General features: G+C 40.4%; 1 protein-coding gene across 1 annotated transcript in view; it reads right to left on the reverse strand.

The window, feature by feature from the left end:
- Nucleotides 1-14,849, reverse strand: part of COL4A3 (collagen type IV alpha 3 chain) — a 134,239-nt gene that overhangs the window by 34,669 nt on the left and 84,721 nt on the right. Inside the window, exons 21-29 of the mRNA XM_032637762.1 lie at nt 13,824-13,988; nt 11,008-11,100; nt 10,414-10,509; nt 7,293-7,362; nt 7,192-7,210; nt 6,317-6,499; nt 4,196-4,364; nt 1,823-1,915; nt 1,107-1,208 (exon numbers count right to left, since the gene is read on the reverse strand). Coding sequence (XP_032493653.1) covers nt 1,107-1,208; nt 1,823-1,915; nt 4,196-4,364; nt 6,317-6,499; nt 7,192-7,210; nt 7,293-7,362; nt 10,414-10,509; nt 11,008-11,100; nt 13,824-13,988 — 990 coding nt within the window. The remainder of the gene's footprint in view (nt 1-1,106; nt 1,209-1,822; nt 1,916-4,195; nt 4,365-6,316; nt 6,500-7,191; nt 7,211-7,292; nt 7,363-10,413; nt 10,510-11,007; nt 11,101-13,823; nt 13,989-14,849) is intronic.

The raw sequence follows: 14,849 nt of genomic DNA on the forward strand, positions 1-14,849 counted from the left end.
GGAAGCACAGAGTCTTACCCACTGGATGACCAGGGAAGTCCCTAATTTGACCAATTTTAAATTCACAGTTATTTCATGGGATTCATTAGGTTCAACTGGGAAATTCTGAATCTCCACTTTCAAGAAGCCCTTATGCTAGTTCTGTTTCCCATAGTTTACAGTCTCCTTCCAGAAGGCAAATCCATAGGGTTACAAGCTAGGATGCAATGTCTCAAGGCAGGGTCCACGAAGCACTTGGCTAAAACATGGGCCAGGTTGCATTACTTCAAGATCACTGGGAAGAAATCTAAGAAACTGGAGTCAAAGCCATTCTTGGGACCATGTGAGAAATGTGATTATGTTTTCCATATCAAATACTCATAAATTGAGATCAATATTCCTATATTTGGGCAGAACTGATGGATGATAAACATTGCTGACATATTAATGTAAGAGATGAAGCACCAAAAAATGGATTATATTTGGATAAGCACTTTGAAACAAACATGAAATTATCATAAAATCTGAAGTTCTATGGGACATCCCAGGGACTGAGATTACTCATATGCCATCCTGGACAGGATTTTGATGTATGTGTCAGCAGGGAGCCTCAGGTTACTGTTTGGGTTCTTAGCATCTGGATTTCTTTGGAGTGTTTTCCCGCTTTGATGAGAAACAGCATTTTTCCCTAAAGGAAAATAACTTCCGTAATTTATTTGGGAGTATATAGGGAGATCAGCTGTCTGTGATTTAACAGTTTTTTTTTAATTATAAAAGAAATGTATAAGGTGAAGAAATGTGTAAATGTACAAAGTACAGGCATTTATTAAGAAGAATAAATTCCTCATAACCCCACAATCAAGAAGAATCACTATTACATTTTAGTGAATTTCCTTACGTTTTTTTCTGTGTACTTTAAAAAATATGACTGCGATGAGATTGCATAAATCAATGTGAATTCTCCCTTTTTCGCTAAAATTATTGTAAGGTTTTCTTCCCATTTAAGACTGGTGGAAAACATCATTTTAAAGGATTTAATGGATATTTCCTATATTATTCATTATATGCATTTATATTTTATAAATATCCACAATGAACCTTATGTTTAAAAAGTTTTTAAAATTTACCCTTAGGTCCAGGAGGCCCAGGGAATCCGATTCCTGGAATTCCTGGTTCACCATCGGGCCCAGGAAGACCCAGATCACATTTTCCTGTGGATCCAGGGATACCTTAAAAACATGCATACATTTACATCAGCGCCTTCCCTTTATCTTGCCTTAAAACAAAATGTTTGTTTCTGGGTCATCCCAGACCTTTTTGAAAATTAAGAAATAATAACCCCACCTTCCTCTCCCTTTCTATGCAATGAGCTAATCATTAGGAGGTGCAAATAATTTTGAAAATATAATTTAACTCCTAAAAAGAAATATTCTCGATATCTTGAACTATATGTCTCCCTCCATCAATGCAAAGTTAAGTTTTAGATGATGTTGGCAAAGAAGCTAAGTTTTCAAATGAAGAAGCTGTGGGAACTGTCCTGATTAAACACCAGCCCACATTCCTTGCTCCTCCACCAAAAATCCATGCAGATTGTTCTGCATTCCAACTCCTCTTAAGTAATGGTAGAGATTCTGTTTTGGAATCAGAAGTACTAACAGGAATAATCTGGGTAACCTCAAAGGACAACAGCAAGTCTCCTGTCTGTTGGCTTGTCCCTTCTGGCCTGCACTGTTTTTTTTTGGAGCCAGTGACTATATGCTTTCCTTAGAATGGGAGAGTTATAACTAGGAGAGTCAGGGTGCCATCTGATGCCATGTACCAGATGTGGCAGAGGGATACTCACCAGGTGGACCTTGGGGGCCAGCACGGCCTGGGGCTCCAGGAGGTCCTGGGGGCCCTGGAACTGGTGTCAAAACACCGATTTCTCCCTTAGGACCTTAAGAAAATTTGCATCATAAGATTGGCGTGCATATTGAAGCTTTTCTTTCTTCAGAAGGGAAAAACACAATTATAAGGGGTTCATAAACATACCCTAAGGAATATAAAAACTAATCTGCTTCCATAGGCTTCAAAACTGGCTTAAAGATGACCAGCTCATAGAAATTCCACTGACAAATACATGGAAGCATCTACTATTGTCTAAGCCTTGTTTTAATTAAGAGCCCAACATGCTGGTCTATTAAAAGAGAGCCTATTTTTAAAAATATTGGTAATATGGAATTCAGCCTAATGGCTGGTGAATACTAGTAGGATATTTATTTATTGGGTGACTAGTTTTCACAGGAAGGCAGTATGGTTTATTGGACAAAACATGAAGTGAGGCCTAACAAGTTGATCTGGGCTTGAATCTTGGCCCTGCCTTTTTTTTTTTTTTTTGCGGTACGCGGGCCTCTCACTGTTGTGGCCTCTCCCGTTGCGGAGCACAGGCTCCGGACGCGCAGGCTCAGCGGCCATGGCTCACGAGCCCAGCCGCTCCGCGGCACGTGGGATCTTCCCGGACCGGGGCACGAACCCGCGTCCCCTGCATCGGCAGGCGAACTCTAAACTACTGCGCCACCAGGGAAGCCCGGGCACGTTTTTTAACATAAGTTCCTAATGTGTTGAGAAAATAATGCCTGTGTCACTGGTAAAGATTTGAGATAACATTCTGACCACAGTGGCCAATATTAAAAACATGTTAGTGATCAGTATTGTCCATATATTCATATATTTATAGAAAGAATAAGTTTACAGTAATGTGATGGGGAAAATTTGGTAATAATATATTTTATGACAGTGGAGTCCTTCACTAAAAATTCACATTTAGAAAGAACAGAAGAAGATTTGAAGATGGATTAGAAGGGGGCTGAGTAAACTTTTTCAGTAAAGGACCAGATAGTAAAGAATTTAGACTTTATGGTCCAGGTGGTTCTCTGTTGCAATTACTCAACTCTGTTATCCAAGTGTGAGAGTAGCCAGGAACAATCTGTAAATAAATGAGCGTAGCTGTGTGCCAATACAACTATATAGACACTGAAACTTGAATTTTATATAATGTTTACATGTCACAAAATATTATTCAAAAGTTTTTTTTCCCAATCATTTAAAAATATAAAAAACATTCTTAGCTTGGGAACTATACATGAGTGGGAGGTGGGCTGGATTGAGACTGAGGTCTGCCATGGTTTGCCAATCCCTGGATTAGAATAGCAGCCTCAAAGGTAAGGTGCAGAAAAAGATACACATGTATGAATAATCACAAAATAAGCTTTACATATGTGTGTGGACAGAAATGCATGCATACAATTTATAATATACTGGTGACCCTTGAACAACACAAGTTTGAACCACGAGGGTTCACTCATTCGCGGATTTTTTCAAGAGTAAATACTAGAGTACTACATGAACTACAGATACGGAGGAACCACACATAGGAGGGCTGACTCTAAGTTATACACGTAGAGCGTTGCCCGTCCTAACTCCTGCGTTATCTGAGGGTCACCTGTATGTGAATACTACTGGGGATACTGCACTCAAAAATTTTATTCCTGGTGAGGGATGCTATAAAAAGATTTGGAGACCAGTGGTTTTTTGGGTCTCTAAAGTGATTTTAGAAGTAAAAAAGACCATGGTAGCGTTATCTGTTTAACACTGTCAGTAACATGAAATTCTCATCTTTCGCCATGTTCTCCACCACGGATAAACATTGAGGTTCAGATCCCTCCTGAATCCCGCAAGTACGTTCAGTATACGTGGATCCCAAAATTAACGGGACTTTATTATCAAGACAACTTTTCTTCATTTGTCTTAGATACTTTGAAGTTTTCTTTAGAAACCATTTATGAGGTTATGAATCAAAAAGAACAAATTTGCAATAACATGAGTGGGCCCTGGGCCCAGGAAGAGGCTTCTCAAGATCAATCCTATAGGTTTTTGCCTTCCCTTTGTTTATCATAGCTAACTTCCACTCATGTCTTAGGATCTGTTCACTCCGTTTATTTACATCAGTAATGGATATAGACTGTTCCTAGGAAATTTCAGCTGTACAGCTCAGTAACAGGGAAAAAGAGGATTATCTCTACCATATTCTACATGTTATTTCCCAGTGTCTACAAGTTGACATCGTCTATTTACTAGAAGCATGTTTCTATTCATTAGTCTTGAGGGAGTTTCACTAGCGCTAGGAACCATCAACCCACTCCACAGGAAAACAGGACTGGAAAGAAAACTAACCAACCGGCTTCTCCAGGTGGTCCAGGGGCTCCAGGAAGTCCTTGGGTGCCCTTTGGACCAGGCTCTCCCCAAGGTCCATAGTCTGATGGTCCAGCCGGTCCTGCAGGTCCTGGGGACCCAGGGATGCCAGGATCCCCTGGAAGACCCTGGTCTCCCTTCTCCCCACTCAGGGCCTGTATCAATAGAAGTACGTTTGGTTAGTGATTCATCCAGTATCCCTTTACACAGGCTAACCTCACCATGAATACGAATACCAGTTAGGTTGTCATGGAGAAGATCCTGAATTAAAAAGCAGTTGTTACCTGAAGGGCGTTGTTCCTAAAATAATAGCACTGAATGATGTCTGTTGTTTTGCCCTTTGGAATCCAGCAACATTTCATTAACTCTCTTGACTCTCTTGAGTCCCACTTAAGGTGTCCTACAATGGGATGCCACATATGACAACAGCCCCAAAAACTTAGCTCAAATTGGCCAACAACTCAAATGGCATGAGAGGTGACATTCATGTTACCGGCACATTTCTAAAATAAAACCAGTACAGCAAACTTTAATTCAATTGGTTTTTCACCAGGTATTTTCATTATAAAGGAGATATTCTATCTATAGTAATTTTTTTCTTATAAAATTTTTTTATTGTTCATTCCATAGTCTGTCACTTTGAAAATGAGTTGTTTATTTTAAAGAAGTTGAATTTGACAAAATAATCGAAGTTCCCCTTCTTCTCCAACATGGCCCCAAATAATAAATTTGACTGGATTTTTCATTGTTTAGTGTCAATGCGGGACTGAGCAATCCTTCTTTTATAATTGCAGGGTGTAAGACTCAAATCAGTTCCTTGATTTTCTCTTACTTTCTGGGACTTCTTTACTGGAACTAATAAAAAAAATTAGGGCGATGCAAATGGAAGCATCACATGAACTGTCTTGATATTAGACCAAAAGAGTTCCCGACTCCAGCCCTCTTTAAGGATAACTGCCACTCTGGAGGGGCAGCTGACAGTTTGCCAAAGAGAGTCTGAAACATTGGCCCTGCTAGCTGCTTCCACTCAAAAAGCATTTTGTAGTTAAAAGGTTTAGGAAAGTCTGCATATCATATCCACAACCTGGGGAGTCACTATTCATATTCTCATACTAAAGGGTCTGTGAGTGAATCTTTAAATTTGTTTCACAAGTTTCTCTGCTTGAGGTGGAACCCTTTGTATTGGACGACACTGATTAACCCTGGGAGAAACTGGGATTTCATAAAACAGGCTGGGCAGCATGCCTTGCAAACTTCTCAGATACATGCGATAGGTTCTCAGCCTCTGCCTCTATGACATTTAAAAACAGATTCTGGGGATGAAGTGAGAGAGTGGCATGGACTTATATATATTACCAAATGTAAACTAGGTAGCTAGTGGGAAGCAGCTGCATAGCACAGGGAGATCAGCTGGGTGCTTTGTGACCACCTGGAGGGGTGGGATAGGGAGGGTGGGAGGGAGATGCAAGAGGGAGGAGATATGAGGATATATGTATATGTGTAGCTGATTCCCTGTGTTATAAAGCAGAAACTAACACACCATTTTAAAGCAATTATACTCCAATAAAGATGCTAAAAAAAAAAAAAAGATCCTAGTAGGAACCTCTCACTTGAACGTGTGAGAGATTCCATCCCATGAAAAGAGACAGAATTATATAAACTTAAATACGGTAAATGACAAAACATTTACCCAAATGACAAAACCCTAAATATTCTGTCCTCTTATGCATTTATTTTACTTAAAAAGAATGAACGTTGTCCCCCAAATGTTGACTAAAACTTTCCATTATTAATCATTTTCTGAACTTCCTTATAAACTCATTTGATACAAATGTGGAATTGTAACTTGTGTGTGAAACAAGGTCATTATCAATGTAGAATTTTCTATGGGCTAAAAAAACCATGGAGTGCTATTTTTTTTTGTCAAAATACTATAAATATTTGTTCGGGTTATTACTGCTCATTTGAAGATGCCTCATCCTGCAGTTAAAGGGATGAACTGTGCTGAATGGGCAACAATTTTTTGAAAAGAAATCATCTGATGACTTAACTTTAGAGCCCTTCATTCAGAGGGAGGGTAATTTGAAAACAGTGTCTAGATACCAACCGGTTCTCCCTTAGGTCCTGGTAATCCTTTTACTCCCGGAGTTCCAGGAATTCCATCCAAGCCCTTTCTTCCAGGATGTCCTCGGAGGCCTGGATCCCCTGGGGCACCCACTTGTCTCTCTGGCTGAGATGCTTCACCTTTTTCTCCTTTAAGTCCCGGATGACCCTGATCACCCGGGAATCCCTAGGGTGGTACAAAAATGAGCCTACCTTGCATTTGGGTACAGTTCTTGTGTCAATATTAAAAAATGTCAATAAGAACTTTTCAATTTCAATGAACATGGCTTTTTTTTCCAGACCCTTTCTTTGGCCCATAAGTAAAGCTTCAAGCTTTTTGGCTTTATTTTTTTCTTCCAAAACTATAAAAAAAATTCAATTAGTGTAATTCAATGCAATATATATACAATAATATAATTCAATATGATACAACCTTCACATAATTCAGATTATGTTAGAATATTGGTAAATTTCAATATGCATCTATGGATAATTTGATTTAAATATATTTATCCAAGTATAACTTTCTGATTTAAATTTTTAACAACTTGATTGATGTATAATTTACATATTATAAAATGAATCTTTTGTAAGAATACAATTCAATGATTTTTAGTAAATTTACACATTCATGCTACAATCACCACAATCCAGTGTTAGGATGTTTCCACCACTCCTCCAAATTCCCGCAAATCTATTTGCAGCCCATCCCTGTTCCCAGCCTCAGCCCCAGGCAGCCACTGATCAGCTTCTGTCTCTGATGCCATTTGAAATGATTATAAATTCATTAATTCATTCACTTATTCTTTCGCACATCATTCATTTATTCATTCAATCAACAAGTATCTACTAAGTGCTTTACTATTAAGTGCTCCTTGCCAGGCACCAAACTGACAACCTATATGGGGCGCAACCATATTTCCGGAGGGCTCCATTTTCCAAATTGAAAGTAAATAAAGCTTTAAAACCATGAATCTTACCGGAAATCTGGAAGACCAGCGCTTCCTGGGGACCCTGGGATTCCTTTAATGCCAGCTGCCCCTTGTCTTCCTGAAAGCAGTAAATTATTAAGTATACATTGAACACAAAACTCTGAACAGCCAGGGTAATGCAGTATGTGAAGAAAATAGGATGTCTTCTTCTGAAGAAAGAAAATTTCTTTATTAAAACACACAGTGCAAGGTAAGAATGGGAGTAAATAACTGGAACAAGAGATAACATTCAAAATAAGAACTCTTAAATTTTAGCTTCCTAAAATTCTCGTCTTTATAATTTTAAGGAGACACATTTATTTCTTCTAATGATAAAAGTAATGGGTGTTCATTGTAAAAAAAAATACAGAAAGAGAATAAAAATCACACATACGGGGGCGGTGGTGGTGTGATGAATTGGGAGACTGGAATTGACATATATACACTAATATGTATAAAATAGATAACTAATAAGAACTTGCTGTATAAAAATAAAATAAAAATCACGCATAAATCTACCACCAGATGACAGTATTTGCTAAAATTTTCATGTGCATTACTCATAAAATTTTATATCCATAAATGCATAGGACTCGTAATACACTTTTCTGGAATCATACTGTACATATGTCAATAAATATGGACTTATAGCTTCCCTTTAAATGGCTGCATGGTAGCCTATTGTATGGGTGAACCATCATTCATTCAGCTAACAGCTATTTTTAGACATTAAGATTGTCTTATTCAACTTTAGTTGTTGTAAACAATGCTATGATAAATACCTCTGGATATTTAGTTCTGCAAATTTATCCAAAGATTTACTTTACAATAAATTGCTAAAAGTGTAACTGCAGGTCCAAACAGGTACAAATCTTTCTGAGGCTTTGTATATCGGTTGCCAAATTGCGTTTTATTGTATTATTTTATACTTCCTCTATTTAACTGTCTCTGTAAAGAGGATCCCTTTAGAGGAACTTTTGGATGGATCTCAGGTCAGTTTATTAACAAATGTTTATTCAGATTTTTTTTTTTTGCAAGATTTAAGCCAGGAGAATTTTTTGTATAGTAATCCAAACAGTTTTACTGCTTATGTATCTCTTTGAGCTATACCTGTAGTACCTCAAATGTAGGAAAACCAAGGAAAATACAGCAATGCAACTGGTTGGTTAGCAGCAGTGAGCTGCCTGCCTGCATCACCAGCCTTGGGCCAGAGATCGCTCTGGGGATGTAGGAAAATTATGATGGCTTTCCTTTTGTTCTTTACCTTCCTCCCTTCCTTTTAGTTTTTGTTTTAACATTTCCCCCAGAGACTTGGGCGTCAAATAGGTGCTGTATGAAAAACACTGCCCCCTGTTCTTTGCCCCATCCTTTCCTGTCAGGCTTGTCTCAGGGAGTCAGGGGGCAGTCACTGCAAAGCAACTAAGGCCTTCATGAAGAGGTGGGTAGGATTTGAGGGTGACAAAGGATCCCTGCCCTAATGCGTGTCCTCTACTGGCTGGCCACAGTGCTCGCAGCTGCCACCATGAGCCTTTCTTCTTTGGACTGAGACCAAGCCTCCCCGAAGACTCTGTGTCAATGCAAATGTCTACTGGATGGTGGTAACATGCAAACATGCTCTTATCTCCAAAGGTAGAGCTTTTAGCTCTTAGCTCCAAAGGTAGAGCTTTGGATTAACCTGGCTCAAAGGGCAGTGCCTGGTACAGCAATTAAGGGGTTCCAGTGTAGAAGGCGGAGCATGTCTCCAGAGGACAGTGTCCGGACTGGGGTCAGGCTCTACCACTTATTAGCTATGTCATCTGATACCTCAGCTTCCTCATCTGTTAAATGGGGTTAATGTAACACTTAGCTCTAGGGTTGACATGAGGACTAAGGGATGGAGGCACAGAAGACATCTAGAACCATGCCTAGGGCACTGAGCAAGGGCTCTGTAACTTGAGAGCTCTTATTAGTTAATGAGAAATCATTTGAGGATGGTGTCTATAGACCAAGGTGCTAATGGCAGAACCTAGATGGTGTGTGATACCACGTGAAGGCCCTGGGTAGCCAGCAGAGTGGCACAGGGGCAGAGGAACCCAACTAATAAAATAGAGACTTTTTCTACTTCAAGGCTTTGTCCATGGTCATTTCTATGACCAGGGAAGGGGAAGGTAGGAGAGCTGAGGCAGAGACAGCCTGGAGCAACAGCGCTGAGGTGGAGAGTTCTGGTCTGGCACAGAGGTCGACAAGGGAAGCGACATATGCTTTATTTAGTCCTCAGGATACTGGCCTATGAAATGTTTTTTCCTTCAAAAGTTGACGGCTAATATTTTTTTTAAAACATGAGATTTCAGATAAAAAATCCCAATTTTATTCTTCCCATGAAAAATTGGAAGATTTATTAGCACAGAGCCTAAAAGGCTGCCAAGTAACAACAGGCTGGAGTTGAGTGCCTGATGGCACCTCCCCATTTACTGCGTAGCCCCTTCAGTTTACTGAAGTCCTCACCACTCCTTATCTTCCCCAACACTGGGGCCACTGGCGAACTTTGTTATCATGCTTGTACGGTTAAGAATAATGTGAAATAGTGCATGTGCCCATGATGATATCAAAAGGGGGAACATGAAAAATTAGACTGAGAAGGGTCATGTCTCTTGAAAAAAAGAATGGGAGACAGTTTCTTGCATTTTTTTTTTTTTTTTTGGCCACGTCTCTCAGCCTGCAGGATCTTAATTTCCCAACCAGGGATCGAACCCTCAACCCCCTGCAGTGGAAGCCCAGAGTCTTAACCACTGGACTGCCAGGGAAGTCCCAGGGGCTTATTTCTTTATGGAAGAAAAAAGTGGTTTGTGTTTGGTATGGCTGCTTCACTCCTCCAGGTTACCAGCTGGTCCCCTGTAGAAAAGTGAGTTTACAATTCCTGGATAACACAGTGGTTTGCTAGAGTTCAGCAACTAAGACGGAATAAGGGGAAATGCCAGCTTTTATGGGATTTTTGGCTTCCTTTATGTTAACAGAGTATGTTTCTGAAAGTCTCCCTCTAAATTCATATAAACCACATCCTGACATCTAGCAGTCTGATGCCTTTTCTTCCTGCCCAATGAATCGACCCTTTCGGTACTTGAAAAGATACTTGTGTGCAAATTGTCTGTACCTGGGAATCCTTTTACGCCATCTAACCCCGGCAATCCTGGGGGGCCTGGAGGCCCTGGGACACAAGGACACTGTGTGCACAAAAGGCCTGGCTCCCCTGCAATGAGAACACACTTGCATCACTCACAAACCCATGCCGAGTCCTTAGAAAGGACATATTTTCGAACCACACGATCATTCGTTACGCCTAAAAATTTTTTCATGTAGTGAAAATCATTTAGGACATTGTACATATTAATAAAAACATCATTCATCTATTATACCTGCTTACTTTATCTGAGCTTATTTTTTGCGTTCTGAGAGAGGAAATCCCAAGAGCCTAGTATTAAATATTTACTATTTCAGTGTTTCTCTCCTTGAGTGCAGGCTACAACCCACATACTAGGAAGAGCCAATGATTTATTGCATAGGTGCTAAATAAATGATTCATTTCCAGATAAATAAATACCGTTAGGTAATCCTTTTGGAAAAGAAGCCGTCTCTGACTGTCTCCTATTTTGGGGTCATTGTTGTCTCAGGGAAATATAAAATCAGTGATAATAAAGATGATGAGAATGGCTTATTCTAGTTGAGAAACATCACTGATTGAACCAACCTTTGGGCCCATCGACTCCCGGGATTCCTGGAGACCCTGTATGGCCTGGAGGTCCACCATCTCCAGGGGGACCTCTGCGAAGAACAATACCACCTACAAAGAGAAAACACCAAAGCTAGTTTTTTGTTTTTGTTTTTGTTTTTTTTGCGGTACGGGGGCCTCTCACTGTTGTGGCCTCTCCCGTTGCGGAGCACAGGCTCTAATCGCGCAAGCTCAGTGGCCATGACTCACGGGCCTCGCCGCTCAGCGGCATGTGGGATCTTCCCGGACCAGGGCACGAACCCGTGTCCCCTGCATCGGCAGGTGGACTCTCACCACTGCGCCACCAGGGAAGCCCGAGTTTGTCATTCTTAAAGCAGCTTTTCAAGAAAGCTGTTCCCAGTCTTCCACATACATCTGCTATTATAATGGTACGGTCAATAGTTAATTCTCTCCAATTGTTGTGTTCTATGATCTAATTTTTGGTCTTGCCATTTCCAATATAGGTTGAAGGCAATGCTGATGAAACTAAATATGTACAAACAATACCTATAGCTTCCCCCAATTTCAGAGCAACAGGTAACAGTGGAAACATTTAATTTGGATGGAATATGTATGTGTTATATTATGTCTGTTCCATTATGAAAGAATGCTTATTTTGTGATCCAGTTATCTGTGTCTTTAAGTTGAATGGGTAGTTATCTCTGAACAGTAAAATCTACTTCCACTTATAAAACAAATACATCATAGGGATGAAATATACAGCATGGTAACTATAGTTAATAATACTGTGTTGCACATTTGAAAGTTGCTAAGAGAATAGGTCTTGGAAGTTCTCATCACAAGAGAAAAATTGTAACTATGTATGGTGACAGACACTAACTAGACACTGTGATGATCATTTCATAATATATACAAATATTGAATCAATATGTTGTACCCCTGAAACTAATATAATGTTGTACATCAATTATACTTCAATAAAACAAACTGAATTTAAAAAATAGAAAAAAAGTAAAATCTTATGGCACTTTTACACTTAACGTAGACTCATGTATACTTTTACATTTATACATTTGTAGATACTTATACATTTTCATATTCATTTCATATTTAACTCAACAAATATTTGAGTACCTACAATGTTCCAGCCCCCATGCTGTATGCTGGGCTTCAAAGAGTAAATGAGACACTCCCTGACCTCAAAGAGCTTTGAGTCTTATAGGGGAAACTGACTCAGACAAGCAATGTGGAAAATTCTATGATCAGGATAAACCTGAGTGTTATAAGAGGTAGGTGGGCTCAGTGAAAACTTTCTGCAGGACTTTGAAGCTCCAACAGGAAGGACAGATAGGTGTTGCTTAGAGAAGAAAGGGTAAGAAACAAGAACAGTCTCTGAAGGGCGAGGGAGCATGGTGCCTTTGGAGCGGGAGCTGATCTACGGCAGGCGCCCTGTGGGCCAGATCCTGATTTGAACATTCCTGAGCTTAGTGAGCTGTGCGTATCAGGCTTGTCATGGATAAAATGAGGACACAAAACCTACACCTGGAGAAAGACTTGGAGGGCTAGAAGTTGTTCAAACCCCTGATATACAGTAAAGTATTTTTGTTGAGTTTTGCTTTGTTTTCCATAGATCCACTCCATAGCTTAACAGCTTGTTCTTAGACATTGTCTTGTGTTAATAGGATAATTTCTTAGATTGTTGTTAGCCTAAAGGAAAGCTTTTATTTATTTATTTAGGCCGTGATGTGCTGCTTCTGGGATCTTAGTTCCCCGACCAGGGATTGAACCCAGGCCACGGCAGTGGAAGTGCCGAATCCTAACTACTAGAACACCAGGGAACTCTCTTTATTTTTAATATTGCTCATATAACTAGACACTTAACTGAATTATTTTATTACTACTAAGAGTTTTCCAGATTATTCTTTTTAATTTTCTATGTTTATAATTATATTGTCTATAAATAATGTTTCTTCCTTTCTTAAAAATATCACTGATGCATGGAAGATTCTTAAGGCTAGTAGGAGGGTTGGGTATAAAACACAAGACCTCCCAGGAACCTGCCAGGAAAGGCATGTAAAAATATATAGAGCGATCTGTATGTTCCTGAGGTTCTATATCCCTATCAGCCACATACAGAATGCTAAGTGGCTCTATCAGGGGATGGAGAGAAAAGGATAACTTCATCAGAACTTCCAGGTACCGCTTCAGAGCCTCTGGGCTGCAGCTGGTTTCTGACCCACTTTTCCTGGCAGCATCTTGCTTTGGTCCATGTTGCACACCTCTAGCCTCCTGTCCTGGGGCTTCCCTGCTGATGACAAGCCACAGGATGCCCCAGGAGCCATGCCAACACAGCCTGGAAGTGTGTGTCTGTGGGGGGATGTGGGTGGGGATGGTAGGGTGTTAGTCCCGTCCTGTGGGGCACAACCTTGACCCATGCGAAATAGGGTCTGGTGGGGAAATTCTTGCCTCTTTGTCTCCCCAGGAAAGATTATCCTGAGACGAAGTTATACAGCTTCTTGGAAGATAGTCTCCAGGGACTGAATGAGCAGTTGCGCTTGGCCTAGGCCAACTTGATAATGGTCATTCCTTCCCTGCTTCTCTCCCCTTGTCCCTGTTTCCTGCTCCACCCTCTGTGGGAACTCAGGCTAACACCGGGCTGCGCTTGCAAAGTAGCCCTGCCACCGTAGCTGCTTCCACAGAGAGTTAATAAATGAAACTCCAGTGGAAACATAACTCCTACGGTCCACACTGATGGCCAAGCCGCGCGTAAGGTTCATCGCCCCCGATGGGCAGATCTCTGTCACCGGGCAACGTACGCAAAAGGGCATCTTTACCTGGTGGTCCTGGAGGTCCTGGCAACCCTGTAGGGCCTGGTGAACCAGGACAGCCAGGGGACCCGGGAAGCCCCACTGCGCTCTTTCCTGGGGGTCCTCGCTCGCCTTTACTTCCTTTTGCTCCTGGTACTCCAGGGGCTCCTTGGAGGCCAGGCCTTGATGACCCTTGGAGAAAATAATCATTTATTGTTTTTTAGATGTTTCCCTGATTAATATACATTTGTTTTTCAATTGCAAAAAGTGATATATTCTTATAAAAGTTGTACAATTGAAAAGTATATAGAGCATATAAAAGTGAATTATCTGATGTCCCTTATCTGTGGCCTTGTTAAACTATCACAATACAGCAGAGCTCAGACCATTCCATTTCAAGAAGATAATTTATGTGACTTATTACAAGGGGCTGAAACAGAGGTTGGGATGCACTGTAGTCTCTTGATTCAAAAGGACTTCAGGAGAAATTCTTCAGTATATGTTATTTTATAAATTCTTTTTATTAGAGACTAAAAGATGCCTATCTTTCAGGGTCTCCAATGAGAAAGAGAGAAAATTGTAATTGGACTCTATTCTTGCCAATCGTCTTAGTTATATTAAAGGGTACCCTGGGGGAGGCAGGCATCTCCTGGGGGAGAAGCCATGCCAGGTGATACAAAACCCCCTTCTTCTGTCCCTTCTAAAATGACCCGGATGTGAGAAGGGCAGTCTCAAATCTCTGCCTCATAGTTAAGAATCTCTGCTGAGAAACCAGTGGGGGTAATATCCGATTATTTCTGATTATTGAGCTTGAAGATTTTGGCCTAAAGGCTAATAATCCTTCGGATTGACATCTGTTTTAGAGCTTTTTAATTTTCACTTGCTGGCTTTTTAAACCATTCTATTCATTACTTGGAAGGAAGTCTTTCTTAATATTTGGTCAGGCCTTTAAAATCCCCTTTTGCATCATTTCAACTTCAAGAAATACCTGCTGTTAAGAGTTTGGTATATATTTTTCCACGCATATGCAAGAACACATAATATTTATCCATT

This window comes from Phocoena sinus, chromosome 7 (assembly GCF_008692025.1).
Source record: "Phocoena sinus isolate mPhoSin1 chromosome 7, mPhoSin1.pri, whole genome shotgun sequence".
Classification (NCBI taxonomy): domain Eukaryota; kingdom Metazoa; phylum Chordata; class Mammalia; order Artiodactyla; family Phocoenidae; genus Phocoena; species Phocoena sinus.